Source organism: Pseudonaja textilis, chromosome 1 (assembly GCF_049901715.1).
Source record: "Pseudonaja textilis isolate UNSWEBS1 chromosome 1, rPseTex1.2, whole genome shotgun sequence".
Classification (NCBI taxonomy): domain Eukaryota; kingdom Metazoa; phylum Chordata; class Lepidosauria; order Squamata; family Elapidae; genus Pseudonaja; species Pseudonaja textilis.
This window is the reverse complement of record NC_141990.1, coordinates 288,261,151-288,278,284: the sequence shown is the minus strand read 5'-3', so window position 1 is coordinate 288,278,284 and position 17,134 is coordinate 288,261,151. Positions and strand designations below refer to the sequence as shown.

The following is a 17,134-nucleotide window of genomic DNA, read 5'->3' as shown; positions in this document are numbered from 1 at the left end:
TATCCATATGTATATATATATCACACTTTTTCCTTCTTGCAAATGGATGCAGTGTTCAAAGCTCTACATCAAATAGAGATATCATAAGGGTTAATTAAAGTGTTAAAATGCTATTCCAGAAATGTTATTAAAGATCTGCATCAGTGAAATGTAACTCCTTTTATTAGCTCTTTGCAAAATAAACTCTATGAGAAGAAAGACATTTTGTAAATGTGTACTGATGTTTGATTTGACTTTTCCTTTTCTTTAGTAATTAATACCACTACCTTAATATATATCCACAATATGACATAATATCAGATAGTGGTTTGCCTTTCATGCAATGATCTGATCAAACTTGAGCTAAATTAAGCCAATAATTGCACCACTTTAATTTCCTCCAAAAGGCATCTTTAAGTGGTCAGTGAATTACTTCTATTCCTGTATCCATTAACAGCAAGGTTGGAGATCTGAATATTGTATGTTATTATGCAGGTAATACTAAAACCTAAGAAATGTGAAGCTTTGATTACAGGACATATAATTCTGTGCAGATGATTTTTATGAGAGCATAAGAGAAAAGGGAAGGGAAAGTGTAAAGAAACACTGATTTTGAAAATGTTTCTTCACAACAGTCTAGTTGCTTTCATGCAGCCCGGTGAAGTCACTAAAAATGGCTTCAGAACTTTCTTTACAGTTTCCATAAAAAATATAGTAACTTTATAAACATAACACCTCTGTGGCTTGCCTTCTCCTGCTGCATAATTGGCTGTTGTGATAAAGGAAAAGAACTCAGGGGTTTTCAGCATGCAGTCAGTAAGATGTTGAAGCAATAACTGCATTTACCACATGGAATATGTAATGTGTGAATTTCATGCTCATATATTTTCAGCAAGAGAAGTATATCTTTCTGATCTTTAGGTATACTGAAATTTTCAAAATGGTACTAGCTTGTTCTTCAGAACAAATTTTCCTATTGTTATACATTTGTTTGCATCATGTATGAAAGAAGAGTGTAGAACAAAAACTTGACTCCCCAACAGTCAAGTAATTTCTTAAAAGAGTAGCGATGAAAAGATTATGTGTTTAATCAATTGCAGATTTTATGTAATTATTTATATTTTCTAACCAAGCAGGACAGAAACAAAGAGCCTTTCCTTAGCATGAAGAGGCAGTGACAATAAAAGCATCTCCTACTGATAGGTAGTATCTGCTTGACAAAAATGCTTTGAATTCTTTATAAATAGGAAACTGAGATAAAATATTTAAAGCAATATTCATAAAAGTTCAGGTAAAAGATGACCTTACCTTAACTATCACAGCTGTAAATTAAGCATCATACAATACATATATTTGGATGCACACTTACAGCTGATAATTTGCAAACAAGAAAAAAAAAACCCTCAAAACTCCAATCCCTGTTTAATTGACACTACTATTATGGAATGTCACACAACAGTACATATCTTACACCTTTGATTTCTAAATGATTATATTTCCCCAAGGGGATAGCAGTTCAAGGATCATTCCAAAATCTAGCTTTCTTTCTCATAAGTAACTGCTCCAATTTATCAGCCTTGACCTTGGTAATAATTCAGCCATACAGTTTCTATTGCTATTTACCCATCAAAGTAGCATTAAGAAGTTCTCTCCATTCAGCAATTGGAAACACTGGGATTTAGTATATGATATCTATTGGAGAGTTGGTTAATGAATTGCCATCTCAATGCACAGAGCATCCATGCTGGTTGACTGCAGCTGGGGATCAGAAATCCATCATATTTAGCTATAGGGCTTCACAGAGTTATTTCTTGCACTGCTGCACAGTGTGCTCTATACTTGGTATACCATAAGCAGCAGCAGCAAAAGAAAAAGAAAAGAAAGAAAAAGACAATTGGATGTTGTTTCAGCTGTAATGAAGAATGGGAAGGGGAAAGACTTTGCATACCCAATTATCAATCTTATCCCCATGGCAGGAAAGACTTTCCTTGCTAAATAAGCCAGCTATGTGCATAATTGGTTAATAAAATTGGGTACAAATACACACTTTTCAGGCTTTAATGGATTATTTTCACAAATATTACGCCATTTGAAACAGGGCTTATCAATACATCCCCTGGATGAAGTCTGAAACTATCTCACTAGACATTCACTAAATAATGTCTTCATGTGCTCTCCATCCCTTAGTTAAAACCATCTAACATGATACATTGGTGAACTGATGTTAAAAGTGGTGATTTTTTTCCTTCTCCTGATGACAGCTTTTCTGTTTGCACAATTTATGGTTGTTTCAATGGCAATTGTGATGGCATAGTTAGAAACTGGGACCTATACAAGTTCTACGGGACCTATACAGGTCCCTATATACAGGGCTACAGTGTACATATACCATGCCTCCATTTGTTGGACACTTTCCCCTGTGATTATTTTGGTTGTGTGCTGAACTGACATTGAAAGCGAATATATGTGTCCCATGTTAATGCTGCAGGATCCAAAGACCAGAGGTTTTGTCTTCCAAGCTTTCAAACTTGTGCTAGAGTCCATCTTCAGAGAAGTTACCTATAGCTCTCTAGAGTTTGGAAGACAAAACCTCTGGTCCTCGTGACTGACCCAGATTGGATCCTCAACTGACATTATGCATCACTTCCATCGCAAGTTGCCCAGTGCTTAACTGAAAACTTTCAAACACAGCTTGCATCTTACATGAGCTTATTAAGAAAAGTTATCAGCACTTGTGAAGCCCCTCTGAATCCAAAGTCAGATCTTACATGAAGTCCCTAGTAATACATGTTAACCACTTCGAGAGAACTTTCAAAATACATCTTCAGTTTTTGCAGCACTGGTGATACTGTCATTGCTATGGGTATTGCCATTCCTACTTGGAAATCACACTTGCTCTTATTTGAGGCCAGCCTCACTGCATTCTGGAATCACTACTTTGAATGAGTTAATTGTTTGTTCTCTTGCTCACTGAAGCAAGGTGACTATGACTATGAAGACTGATAACAAAATATCCATTAAGAACATTGCCCCCTACCACCACTGCAGTGCAATAGGTGCAATGATGGACTATCTGGATGATCTTGTTGTTGAACTTCAGAGCAGTCTGCAGGAAAAAGGATCTGGGTACAGGATGAAATGGGAGGGAGATCAGCTGTTGCTTGCATTCACTTTGTTCCGTCCTCTTCCTCTATACAACTGCTTTATCAATTATTTTGAAATGTCTTTCATTCTCCAGAATAATGTGAGATGAATGTTCAGCACTCTGGATTCCCTTCACATTGGTGAAGTTGTGTAACATGGGCAAACTTGAAAAGTGCTGCAGGGTGTTTATTTGTTTTGCCTACTTAAAAGCAAGTAGTGAAGTAAAATGGCCTTGTTGCTGATTTCCAAACTCCTGTTAACCACCATACCCAATCACAATGTGAAGGAGCATGATTAAAGGTTCTTCTCTTTCCTGCCCAATATTTACTATAGTTGTGGGAACAGTGATAAGAAAAGAGAGATTGAGACTCCAACCACTTAATTTGTTCTGCACCATTTCAGTACATGGCTATTGAGGCACTACAACAAAGACTGGTGGTCAGGACAGAATAAATTTTGCTGATGCACTTTTTAGCTTTTCATGAATTAGAGGAAAGCATGTTAAGATGTCTGAGGGAACCTACAACACTAAACTATAATACAATTATAGGACTGCCAGGATTGCAAAAATGTGGGTGACCAATTAGATACCAGAAATGAGTTACAAAAACAGAAGAAGACTGAAGAAGATAAGAGGCAAAGCTTTCCAGTTAAGAGAAAAATTATTTATAAATAACAAGTAAAAGGGAGAAAACAGGGTCTTGTTCCAGCAGCAAACTATCCCGCTAATATGCCTCCCGGCAACTACAAGGGGAGGAAACAACTTTGGAGGGATTTGGCTCATTTGGCACACTTAGCCAGTGTAGATAGCATGAAGCTTTACTCCTGATGGAACTGAACTCTCCAAGGTATTTGGCTGACAGTGAATCATAGCTTACATAGCCAAGAGAAGAGGAGAAATAGGACTTGGATAACCCAGGATGAAGATTTCAAGAAGGATCAAGCAGCCAAAAAGAGAGTGATATAAATTGCTACATAAGATCTTTGCAAAGCTGATCAGGGGACCCCTGATTTAAGGAGTGTGCTCCAGTTATTGGAGGAAAGAGGCAGAGGCAGACTGCTATCTCACCAATTACATAGAGGGTTAGTCAGTCTCACAGAGGGATTCATTGCCATTGATTTCAAAAACTTTTGTTAAAATTCTTCTGGTAACTTTGTTCCATGTTATAAAGTCTATGCTAGCTACGTTGTTACTGTTTTCCTAATGCAAATAATTCTTGCCCATTCACAACTATGAATGTATTTTTTTTAAATTGAATGGATTTAACCGGATTGCAGCTTAAAATTTCCCCTGGTTGTTTGAGTGTTAAACAAGTTAAGCAGGAAGCTTTTTTAAAGTGAATTGGATATAAGCTGGAGGGATGCTGTTTTAGGAGATCCAGACCAATACCTGTGCTTCCCAACTGGACCAGAAGCTAATTCTTACTTCAGTACTGACAATTGCATTAGCCTTTGCTTTATCAAAGGATAGCAGGAAAACTGGAGAGTAAAGGACAGAATTTGAAAGGAAATAGTTGCATTCATTTTTCTTTTCTGCTGAATTGTGTTTGGTAATCAATACACTGAGTTATTTTTTATCTATATTCAGGTTAAAGAAATTAAGTATATCAATAGTAAAGAACAACAACTTGTTTTAACTAAAAGAATCTCTTACATAATGGTATAAAGCAAACAAATGAATTTGGCTTGTATATTTTCACAATGCATTTGAAGCTAGTGTTCCACTAGCTTCTCTTAAGAAAGCTTGCATTACTATAATTTATAAATCAGATATGGATCATATACATTTTGCTGCCAATTCTACACCTAATTTATTACTTTATTTATTATTTATTTATTTTTGTCAATTGCTTACAAGATAATAGGTATAAGTAAAAAAACATAGTTATGAATACATGGATACATATAAGAAAAAAAAGGGGGAACAATAGGACAGGGATGGTAGGCACATTGGTGTGCTTATGCATGCCCCCTACAGACCTCTTAGGAAAGGGTAGACAGTCTAAGGTTAAAGTTTTTGGGGTTTGGGGAAGAAACCACAGAATCAGGTTGAGTATTCCAGACATTGACCACTCTGTTGCTAAAGTCATATTTCCTGCAATGAAGTTTGGTTATACAAGTTTAGTTTATACTAAGAAGGTTTTATACATCCTGATCTAGAATGTACTAGGACGGCTTTATACAAGCAAGATTTAGCATAAAGGGCTGACTGAATCCATTAATAAAACATAAAAAAGTGCTGTGTATTTAACTAGACAGAGAAGACCTTTGATGCATTATTAATGATTACTATTTTTTATTTTTATTTTATATTTTTTCTCAAAAATTCTAGGTTTACAACTGTTTACTCGTCTTAAAAATATATAAGGGCTTACTAATATATTGAATTATATAGTTCAAAATATAATTGAGTTTTAACTCATTTAGAAGGCAGAATTGTTATTTCTCTCTTTTAATATTTGATTTGCTTTGGATATTTTAGCATATGCAGTTAGGCAACTTAGCAAGAATCATGACTTGATATCTATATGCATTGAATAAAAAGACATTCTTCAATATTCTGTATTGCTAGTTGTTGATAAATCTGACCTCTCCAGAACAAAAAATAGGTTTTATGGTATTTTTTTGAATATAATATTATTTATTTTAATCTGAAATCTGAACATTGGGAAACTATTATGTTCATTTTGGTCAATTTCAAAGGTATCCAGAGGAACAAAGATGTCAGGTTGAGAATATTTTAGATTTTCAGCACCGATGAATCCATTTAAACTGAGCATGTTTGATAACATTATTACTTTAAAAAATATAGGCTCAACACAGATAATTTATATTATAAAGTATTATTTTATTTATTTAAACTTTTTAAATAATTATCATGAATTATTTTAATTGTTTTTCTGGGAAAGTTCCCCACTTTCTGTCTTTTTGTTCAGAAATGTTTCATTGTCAGAGAAGGAGGTTTTAAAATGATCCTTTTTGCTAAGGTCAAAAATTATCAGGTCCTACATATTGGAAATTTGCCATTATAGCCAATAATGTATCATGACTATTTATTAAAAGTTGTCAGAATGTACTGAAGCATAAGAGAAATGAAATAAGGAATTGAAGAGTCTGGTACCTGAACATCACTAGAAGGCTATTTTTAGCATCCATATGGCACACTTTCTTAGACATATTGTAATTTTCATAATGTTAGTTTTGAATTATATTAAAAATTGCAATTAACACAATGTACTCAAATATATTATAATTATAATAATTATAATTGCATTATGATCTGCACAGTGTAGTTTTATTTTATACATGGTTTCTTTTGGACAAAAGTTATTTAACATATTAATTATGCTTTGAAAGACTTATTGGCTTTTGTATATATTCAAGCTGAGTTATATTTCAAAAATAACACTAACACAAGGTAAATTGTTACTGTATACAAACAGAATTTTCCCACTGGGAATACTGATTAGAAAACTGTCTGATCTATTCTAATTAACACATTTGATTTCCTACGTTTTTTCTATTGTTTTGTGAGTTTTTCTTTCCTCTTTTTTCATTTATGCATATGGAGTCAACCAATCTCTATCCTTCAACAAAGAAATTCTGGAGAATTCAAAAGATTTATCATAATATGCTGCATGAACTCAGTTTATGTGGTTAGATTACAGTTAATGATATCACACAAACCAAGAAAATTGGGTTCATTCCATGTGCTATGATCACCATGTATCCATGCTCAACATGTAAACAACAAGGGGGAAAGAAATAAAGGAAACAATTGGTCCTCTTAACAGAGATGACAAGAATGTGACAGCACAGCTTGCTTAATTCATTCTTCGCATCTATTTTTACGCAAAAGAAAAAAAAATAGTCCTACCTATCAAAAGCAATAATGTAGAACTGTATTTCTTCTAGGGCCAGATCAGCACTGTAGTTAGCCTCCGCGGGCCAGCGAGGGGGGAACAGCAGGAGGGGTGGGATGGATGCCTTCTGAAGCACCTTGCTGCCCAAAATGGGGTGTGGGGGTCCACACACAGGCCCATCCCTGTGTCTCGTTTTCACCCTCCACCCTCCAGGGCCTCCTGCAGCACTCTGCTGGCCATTTTTGGCCCATTTTGGGGGGCATTTTTATCCCATTTTCAAGCCCTATTTTAGGCCGTTTTGGGGCTATTTTCACACCCATTTTCGGCCCATTTTTCAGCCAGCAGAGTGATACAGGAGGCCATGGAGAATGAAAACAAGGTGCAGGGAGTCCACATGCAGCCCATTTTAGGCACCAGAGGCACTGCAGCCATTCCTTTGATATTTCCAGACCAGCCCTATGGGACAGATTTAAGCACCCCACAGGCCAGATCTAGCCCACTGGCCTTGAGTTTAACAGTTTGCTTTAGAATATGTAATAGGTATACATGTCAAAAAAGGTAAGGATATGGTAAAATAACACCTATACACTCTAGAATGCATGGCACTGTTGTCAGAAGCACCAAGGCACTTCCGGGATGAAAGGATTAGCTGTTTACATCACTATTGCCCTGAGGACACCCAGTTGGTCATGTCTGGTCCCACAGCAACACTCAGGTTCCAAACGCAGGCTTGCTAATCTCCAACCCAATGTCCTAACTGTACAAGTCACCAATTTAGTCTAGATGAATTTGAATTGCTAGTACCAAATGGATTACATGCCAAGTTTCTGAAGGAGCTGGCAGATGTGATCTCAGAGCCACTGAGCCAGGAGTGGGCTGCTGGGGGTTTGCAGGCATTTAAGAGAACCCCTAGCTAAGATTCTGAACAGTTTGGACAACCCCCAAATCCCACTCCTGGCTGGAGCCGCCCACCCCACCCCTCCCAGGCAGCCCATTTTGGATGCAGAGCACACACAGAGGCTTCAGGACGACAAAAAATGGGCCTCCCAGAAGTTTGGGAAGGCTGGAAACCGGCCTGTTTCTAGCTTCCAGAGAGCCTGTGGAGCCCGGGGAGGCCATTTTCACCCTCCCAGAGGCTCAGGAAAGCCTCCGGTACACAGGAGGAGGCAAAAACGCCACCTGCCGTGGTGCAGGAGGCTGACTAGGCCACGCCCACCAGGCCATGCTGACCCAGCAACCAGGCAGAGAACCTATTGCTAACATTTTTGAAGCCCACCCCTGCACTGAGCATAATCTTTTAAACCTCCTGAACTACTAGCAGACTGGAAACGAACAGATGTAGTTCCAATCTTCAAAAAAAAAAAAAAAAAAAAGGTGGGGTGGGGAAGGAATCCAGGAAATTACTGACTGATCAGCCTGACATCAATATCTGGGAATCTTGGAAAAGAAAATCAAACAGCAGATTTGCAAGCACCTGGAAAAGAGTAAAACTATTTCTAGAAGCCAACATGGATGTGTTAAAAACAAATGATGTGAGGAAAAATTTATTGCCTTCTTTGACAAACTGACTAAATTTGTGGATCAGGAAACTACTATGGACATAGTTTACTTCTGTGCAGTGAAGACAAGTTAAAGCCATTTATTGGATAGCTTCAGAATTTAAATTCTGGGCTTTTTCTTCCAATCTTTCTCAAGTAAGGCTTGCCGTCACACAGATTTCTTTATATAACCATTTGCTATAAACTGGGGATTTCTGGATATAAGGATAAAAAATCTTGCCAGATTCAGTCCTTAACACCTTTTGTGGAATCAGGACCCATCTATTTCCTTTACAAATATTGAAAGAATATTTCAATACTCTTTCAATAAATACTTAGGTGATAGGCAGAAATATAAAGCTCTAAAAACCAGGAAAAATGTTTCTTTCTACTTAGATGTCAGCAGTACAATCTCTTTCATAAGCCACTGATGTCCTGCTAAATCCTTGTTTTATTGTCTGCGAGCAATTTTTGCTTCTTGTAGATCACACGTTCCCGCAGTTAAGGTGCAGTAGAGTGGGATAGAGTGAATGCATATATAGAAGCCCCTTGGGTTCATTCAAAACTTCTGGAGACAGAGATGGCTTGGGATAAAAAAGGTATTCAACAACTGTTACATTAAATTCAGTTTAGCTTGGAAAGGAGGAGGGAAGGATATTGTATGTTTTTATGTGTTTGATTTTGAGAGACTATATCTGTGTATTTGTATGTATCTTCATGTATGAGATGTCCAAATGACATAGGCATCTCAACCTGAGTTTTTTTAAAAAGCATAACCATAAACAGAGAGGTTTTAAATAGTAATATAGCAATAAAGAATAAACTGAAGCAAATCCATAAAGATTATATTGTTACTGCAAAAAAAGGGAAGTGGCTGGGTAATGTAGACTAAAATTCATTTATAAGGACAAAGACATGAAAACCAAGTTAACAGTTCCAATGTTGTAAAACTGATTATAGAAAATCATGTATTACTGATAGAAAGCAAATCAAATGAGATTCCAGTAGGATAGCATTCTTTTGTATTTATTTCATTAAACTTGAAAATTGCTTTCTTCACCAAAGACAACAATTCATTCAATTTAATTTGAGAATGGAATTCCAATTAGAGAGTTATTAAACAATGTGGTATTAAAAAACTTACAATTCGGAAAACCTCATAGGATTCTACACAATGCCCTATATCGAAGGATCCAATTTCACTCTTGTCAAGTGACAGTCCCATAATCACAGTGTTAATATTAGGAAAAGCCCTGTCCTAAATACTCAACAACTTAGTTTCTTAAGATAATGATCCTTCAATCATCCTCATAACATGAACAAAGAGATGGTTCTCTATATGCCCCAAATCATTTAGTAAGTAAAAAATGCAACTGAATTAAGACTGAAAAACAGTGCAATATACACCATTGTAATCTTATTATAAAAACCAACCTGGTCACACTTTAGAAAAAAGTACAATTTCCAAACATGGATGAGGAACAAACATAAGCATAGCATAGCACAATAATCTAAAAAAAGATTTTGAAACTATGAACTCTTTTTACTTGAACTGTTGGAGCTGTGTATTTCTATATATTTCAGGAACCATGCCTGAAATATTCAAGAACACCCATGTATACATTAAATGTTTACACTATTCAAGATACATATAGTATCTTGAATCTTAGTTACTATGGGTTTTAATTTGGGGAATTTTAAAATAATTGCATGCATTCAAGCTTTTTTAGGAAATCAAGCATAGAAGTAGTAAGGGTGACATGTTAAATAGGTAGCAAGGAGATGCTGGTAATTTTTTCCTCAATATTTGGGATTACACAAGGAAAAAAATGTAAATGATGTTTTGTTGATGCCAAAAAATGTACCAGTTACTGCCTTATATCCATATCTAGTAATGGATCTAGACAGAGGAAGTCCAGGGAGAAAAAAACCAAAGTCAAACAGTGCTATGGGCAAAGAGTTTGAGAAACACTGGACTGAACCTACAAAAGTATAAATTTATATTTGTCCAATGAAAACTATAGTTACTTATATTAAGACAATATTAAACAAGCAGACTTAAAGGCTTAGATTATCTTTAGTCCCATCCAGAATACATTTTATGTACACCATGGAAAAAACAATTTCTTAATTGTTGTTTAAGATTATACTTGTTAGAAATATGTACTTATAAGAAGGATTTTGTTTTTGTTTTATTTATTTTTTCTTAAATGAATATGTGTAGCCATTAAAGCTGAAGGCAAAATGAAGGATAAAAGATCCGTACTTACTATATGAAGTTGCAAAAAATCAGTAAGGCCAGGGGCGCTGTCAATCCGTACCAAGATGCCATCTTTTACTGTTGTGCTGAACCCAACAGCTAGGCGGTCTGTCCTTGTACTGGGTCTGTCATTTGCTGGCCAAGTATACAGGATGAGGCCTCCACTTTTCCCAAAGATATATGTGGCCCCAGCTGCAACACACACATAAAAAACATATAGAGGTAACTTAGCCAGTTATATTAACATTTCAACTGCATCCAATAGTACTAGATCTAAGTGCAAGGTTCCATTTGAGAAAGTTATGAAAGCTTTAAGGCTTTGTATTAAAGTCTGAATTAAAGATGTGAACAAAATGAATTAATAACAAAGCGGATGCAAAGTATGAGCATTGGTAGACTCAACTACATAATAGCACAGGGCTGATAACACATTATTTCTAAAAGGTTTTATCCACTGACAAACCATCAAGTTAAGGCTTTTTTTTTGCCTAAAAACTCTTTTCATGTTCCCTGGCTTACTCTTACATAAATATCATATTTATGTAAGAGTAAGCCAAGCCTCCCCCCTTATAATTACTATGAAATTTATGGGTGTAGGATCATCATCTTACATTGAGAAGAACAGCAGAGAATAATATTAGTCTGTTAAAAATATGGGGAGAGGTAAAAAATGCAAATGGGTATAGATAGCCATAAAAGCACTTCCCTTTAAGATTAGCTACTGCTTGGGAGTAAACAGTTAACTTTACAAAAGGTTATTAATAATAAGGTTCAATAACCTTTGAAGGTTATTATTAACTGGCTATTTTACAACCAGTTGATTTTAATCAGAAGCTACTAATAGAATTAATGACATTCTTTATCTTAGCTCTGCCTTTTTTTAAAAGTGTGGCTTCTGGATATATATGCCATTAACACACAAAAGCATTACACACAATCATTATGGGAGGAGAAAAAAAATATTTCAGTAGAACGTTGGGTGGACAACAATATAAAGTTGGTATTGTATTATTTCTTTTATCAAGAATAGAATTAGAATACTTTTATTGGCCAAGTATGATTGGACACACAAGGAATTTATCTTGGTGTAAATACTCTCAGTATACATAAAGAAAAGATACATTCGTTAAGAATCAAGAATCATAATGTACAACACTTAATGATAGTCATAGGGTACAATCAACAATCAAATCATACTAGGAAACAGTCAATATAAATCGTAAGGATACAAGCGACAAAGTTACAGTCCTACAATCACAAGTGGGAGGGGATGGGTGATAAGGAGTGATGAGAAGATTAACAGTAATAGTAGTGCAGACTTTGTAAATAGTTGGACAGTGTTGAGGAAATTATTTGTTTAGCAGAGTGATGGCTTGCGGGAAAAATGTGTCTAGTTGTTCTGGTGTGCAGTGCTCTATAGAGTCGTTTTGAGGGAAGGAGTTGAAACAGTTTATGTCTGGGATGTGAGGGGTCTGTAAATATTTTCACAGCCCTCTTTTTGACTGGTGCAGTATACAGGTCCTTGATTGAAGGCAGGTGGGTAGTAATTGTTTTTTCTTCAGTCCTAATTATTCTCTGAAGTCTGTGTCTGTCCTGTTTGCAGAACCAAACCAGAGGTGCAGATGATAGACTCAATAATTCCTCTGTTCACAATTTCTTCAAAATAATTGTTTTAAATTCAGGATCATCTTCTAATCAAGTACATATATTTCATTAATTTATCTTTTCTTCATGAAGCATAACTTGTGGACAAGAAAAATGGAAAACAAGCTTTTCACTGGGGAACAGAAAGGGTATTTATCAAACCCATCAGATTTCTGATCAGCAGTTTCCTCTAAAAGTAAATATAAGATCTTGGGAAGAACATTTGACGCTGAAAGAAATATACATCATGATAATCTTTTAGAATACATTCAATATTTCCCAAGAATTGATAAAATGAATATTCATGTTTTGCCTGGGAATCCCAGTGAGTTTACATAGGATTGTCAAGAGAAACACAATCAAATAAATGACAACTTTGAAAGAAAGATATATCACATGAAATAGGTTTTATTTTTCACATTCTGTTTAAGTCTGTTTCAGGTGCCAGTTGCCAAATAAAGAAAAATAGCATCTGCAATAAAGACAGCCAGCAGGCAGGACCAAGTGCCTTCTATTTCAATATTGTTTTACTTGCAAAACAAAGAACATCCACAGGATAGTTAAATACCTAAACCGCAGCATCTGTGAGAACCAGTAAGTTACATACAGAGATTAGAGTATGATTATGCACTCTGTGTGTTTCAGAAGTACCATGCCTTCCAATGATTGGTATGGATAACTTAATTTTCTAAAAGACTGTAAAAGCTAGAATGGCTCATTAACAGAATAGCACCATGGAACCATTCTGGAAATAAGCAAATACTTTCTTTTTTAAAAGAGTAGAACTTTAAAATTTGAAAAGCTACAGAATCCTATCTATCTATCTATCTGTCTATCTATCTATCTATCTATCTTTCTATCTATCTATCTATCTATCTATCTATCTATTTATTTATTTATTATTTATTTATTTTGTCAAAAGCTATACAATAGAAATAAGAATAAACGTAAGTTTAAATATAAGAAATAGGAACTGATAATCGGGGACAATAGGACAGGGATGGTAGGCACAATTGTGTGCTTATGCACGCCCCTTACGGACCTCTTAGGAATGGGATTAGGTTAGTTTGAAGGTAAAGGAGTGGGGGTTTGAGCAGGTGACAACAGGATCAGGTAGTGAGTTCTTCTGCCCCGTGCAAGAATCCAGTTCAAAGCAACCTGAGAGATGGCTGATCAGACACGTTTATTTATTTTATGTATTTGCCAAATGTATACCCCACTTTACCAAGAGAAGCTTACAATGACAAATATAGCATCCCTTCTCTAATTTTTCCTCAAAGAGCAATCATAAGAAACCTGTAAATAAGATGGGCTGAGAGTGACTGGCTCAAAATTACCGAATAAGCTTCCATAGCTGAAGATGCATGTGTACTTGCGTCTCACAGTCCAACACTTTATCCATTGGATCTCTCAGGAGTATCCATGGAATGGAGTGTCAAAATGTGCATCATATCCATCGCACACATGTTAAAAGGGCCAAAGGTTTAATTGGCCAAATGTTTGATTTTGACCCTGTTTATTCACCCTCCATGAACAACCCAGAGTCTCTGACTGTATCTGTTAATATTGGTTCATGGTTTTGCCAATAGACTTCTGCTTTTTCTAAGACACGATTTTCAGAATTCTTACTTAAAACAGCTTGCACACAGAAAAAAAGAACATATATTGAAAAGGACTGATCTTGGCAAATATCTAAGATTCAAATGCTTATGATGTTAAAGATTGGGGATGCAGAGGATTTCATAGGAAGCAATGGTGGACTAATGGTGGACTCCATAGAGAGCAGAGCCAGTAATGGTGACAGAACACGGAACCAATAAATGAATCAGAATTCCCGTCCAGATAAGGAGAGGACCTGGGACAGTTCACAGTGCTCCATGCAGTGACTCCCTGAAAGGAAACCATAAGTCTTTGGCAGATTTTTATTGCTCTGGGTGTTAAGGGAAAGCAATCTCTGTCCAAGCAACAGTTTAGGAACTTTAGAAGGATACCAGGTTTGCATAATTAATTATTTTGGGAAATTGCTTTTTGGATATTAAGAACCTTCAGAAAGGTAAGTTTTATTACACAATTTGAATTTCTTTCAATCCTTGGTGAAATAGGTTTTATGCATTTAAGGACTTAACCTTATTTTGGAATAAGCTGTCAAAAAGTGAACATTGATTTTGGAAAATTATAAATGGATTAAGTGGTCAATGGATTTGAAATAAGATTTTGAATGTAATTATAAGAATATTTTCTGTGGGTTGTTTGAAATCCTATTTTAAAAATATAAAGATTTTAAGTGTGGAAAAATGTTCATTACAAAATATATATATTTACAAATGAGACCAGCTGATGTCTTATTAATTAAAAGGCATATACGAATAAAAAAACACAAGAGTAACTTGGATGATTTTCTTATCTTGGATTTACAAGAGACATGTTAAATTTATGAAGGAGTTTCTGAGAAGTGACAAAGAGAAAATGAAAAGAAATAAATTGTCAATACTATTCAAAGTTCAACTTTCTTAACAACAAAAGGAAAGTTATATAGTTGGTCCAACAAGGTTGTTAAAATTTGTTTATAAAGAAGAGATGAGATATGGGGTATGAGATTTCTTTCTTTCTTTCTTTCTTTCTTTCTTTCTTTCTTTCTTTCTTTCTTTCTTTCTTTCTTTCTTTTTCTCTGCACTTTCTATTTTTAAATGTTTATATTTGTATTACTTTGTATTAGTTTTTTATTTTTATATTTTTTTAAAAAATTGACATAGCCAATTCTTTCCTGGGAAGTTCTCCATCTGAGATGTTCACAGCAAAGCCCGCTTATATAGTGATCTCTCTGTGAAAGCCTTCTTTCATATCCCTGTGTCATGTATAATGATATAACTGTGCATGCTCAGATACAGCAAACATGTTCCTTGCCTGCTGTCAAAACATGGACCAGTCAGCAGGAATTGCAACATTATCCCAAGTCAATACTGTTGCTGTTATTATTTATATTATTAATAATTATATTTGAGTAGTTTGCAATAATGAATTAAACTGGTGTTTTTTCCATATGCAGACAATTATAACAGCTCAAGTTGACTGAATAAACTTTTAATGACTTTGCTCTTTGAATTATATTTATTATTATTCTATAATATGATGCATTGCACAATTTTAATTGCCTATAGTAGCATCAGAGGATTCTGCTAGCAATGTAGTTCATCTTTTTATAAAACTAATCTTTTTTTTTCTTGTGTGACCTTTCATATATTAGTTCATTTTTCACTAGTATCATAGAACTGGATTGTTTAACTTATAATTGACATGAAAAATGTCAGCCCTATGTCACATTCTTCCATTTCATACCATAAATTTTATTCAACCTCTTATCATTTTGTGCATTCACATACATGCACAGGGCTGGCAGAGTCCAAGAAATAAGAGAAAATGAAATTAAAATTTTAATGCAGGAATGTAAGCTTCACCTTTGAAAATAATTTTTATCCCCTCCCTCTGATGAACACACTTCTTCCAGGGAGCTACTTGGCTGCACACACTGCATGTCAAGAGAATGGTAATTACATTCAATTATAATGACTAACCTGTCATGACATTTCAGTGCCGAGCATGATGAAATCTGACATGAAGATGCACAGGACTCTGTGAATCTATGAAAACATTAAAAGGTCCTATATCATATAGGAGATATTTGGAAAAGACAAATTGAATCTCCTCTTTCATTCTTTCAACAAACCTCTGAAACAGGGATTGGCCAAAAGTCAGCCAGTAAGTTCCATCTTTTTTTTACAAAATAACAAATGTTCTTCACATGTGAAGGAACAAATTAAAGAAAAAAAGACTTCAGAATGGCATATTTGGAACAGCAGCAAGAGATAAATTCCAAGAGTTCTGGAAAACTGGGAAACCTGGCTTTGATCACTAGCCTGGGATTGATGCTTAATATTTCTCCACTATTTCTCCACTATTTTGTATTGTTGATTTTGTGGCCTATTAGATCATTTTAATCTGGGTTGTCTGTTTTACTGAATGTTTTTTATGTTTGTTTGTTTTCTAATTTTTGTGCTACCACTATACACTGGAATTGGGAAACCAATAAATTAAAATAGTAATAATAACTTTGCCAGAAGCTTAGATTTGGCTGTGGGGAAAAAAAAAACTACTGGGACCATGAAGTTGAGGTTTTGGAAAATGAGTGGGTTAAGATTTTATAGAACATTAAGATCCAAACAGACAGGCATCTTGTTCATAACATGCCTGATATAACAGTTATTGAAAAGAAGGTTGCACAAGAACAATTGGAAAAACTGATGGTACCAGAACTTCTACATCAAAGCTGAATGCTTATGGAAAAAAGAAATCCATTGTTATACCAATTGTGACTGGAGCCTTCAGAGCAATACTTTAAGAGATTTCCTTGATCGGTGAACGGTGAACCGGTGCCATGGTTAGGGCTCTCTTCTGATGCCCCCGGAGTGATAGAGTTCTCAGCTTCGTTGCTACTTCTGTGGCTCCCCGGGCTCGCTGAACTTGCTTGGCTGCTGCTTCTTGGTGAAGTGTTCGTCTGCCCAGGTTCAACTAGAGCTGATGAGTATTGCAAGTTATGGTGTGGTGATTCGGTGTTAGTTCAGAATAAATAGGTGTTGGTTCTATTTCCGGGCTCACGGCTTCCCCTCCCCCCCTGGTGTCAAGGTTGGGGTCAGGGATGGAAGTTGTGG

The 17,134-nt window shown here is 35.5% G+C and overlaps 1 protein-coding gene across 20 annotated transcripts in view; it reads right to left on the bottom strand.

The window, feature by feature from the left end:
- NRXN3 (neurexin 3) overlaps nucleotides 1-17,134 on the bottom strand; it is a 1,274,597-nt gene that overhangs the window by 316,116 nt on the left and 941,347 nt on the right. For all 20 annotated transcript variants that reach the window (XR_015741112.1, XR_015741113.1, XM_087922067.1 and 17 more), the window contains one exon: nucleotides 10,795-10,976. Coding sequence is in view for 18 of the 20 variants with exons in the window: in XM_087922067.1 (XP_087778193.1) it covers nucleotides 10,795-10,976 (182 nt within the window). In the remaining 2 variants the exon portion in view is untranslated. The remainder of the gene's footprint in view (nucleotides 1-10,794; nucleotides 10,977-17,134) is intronic.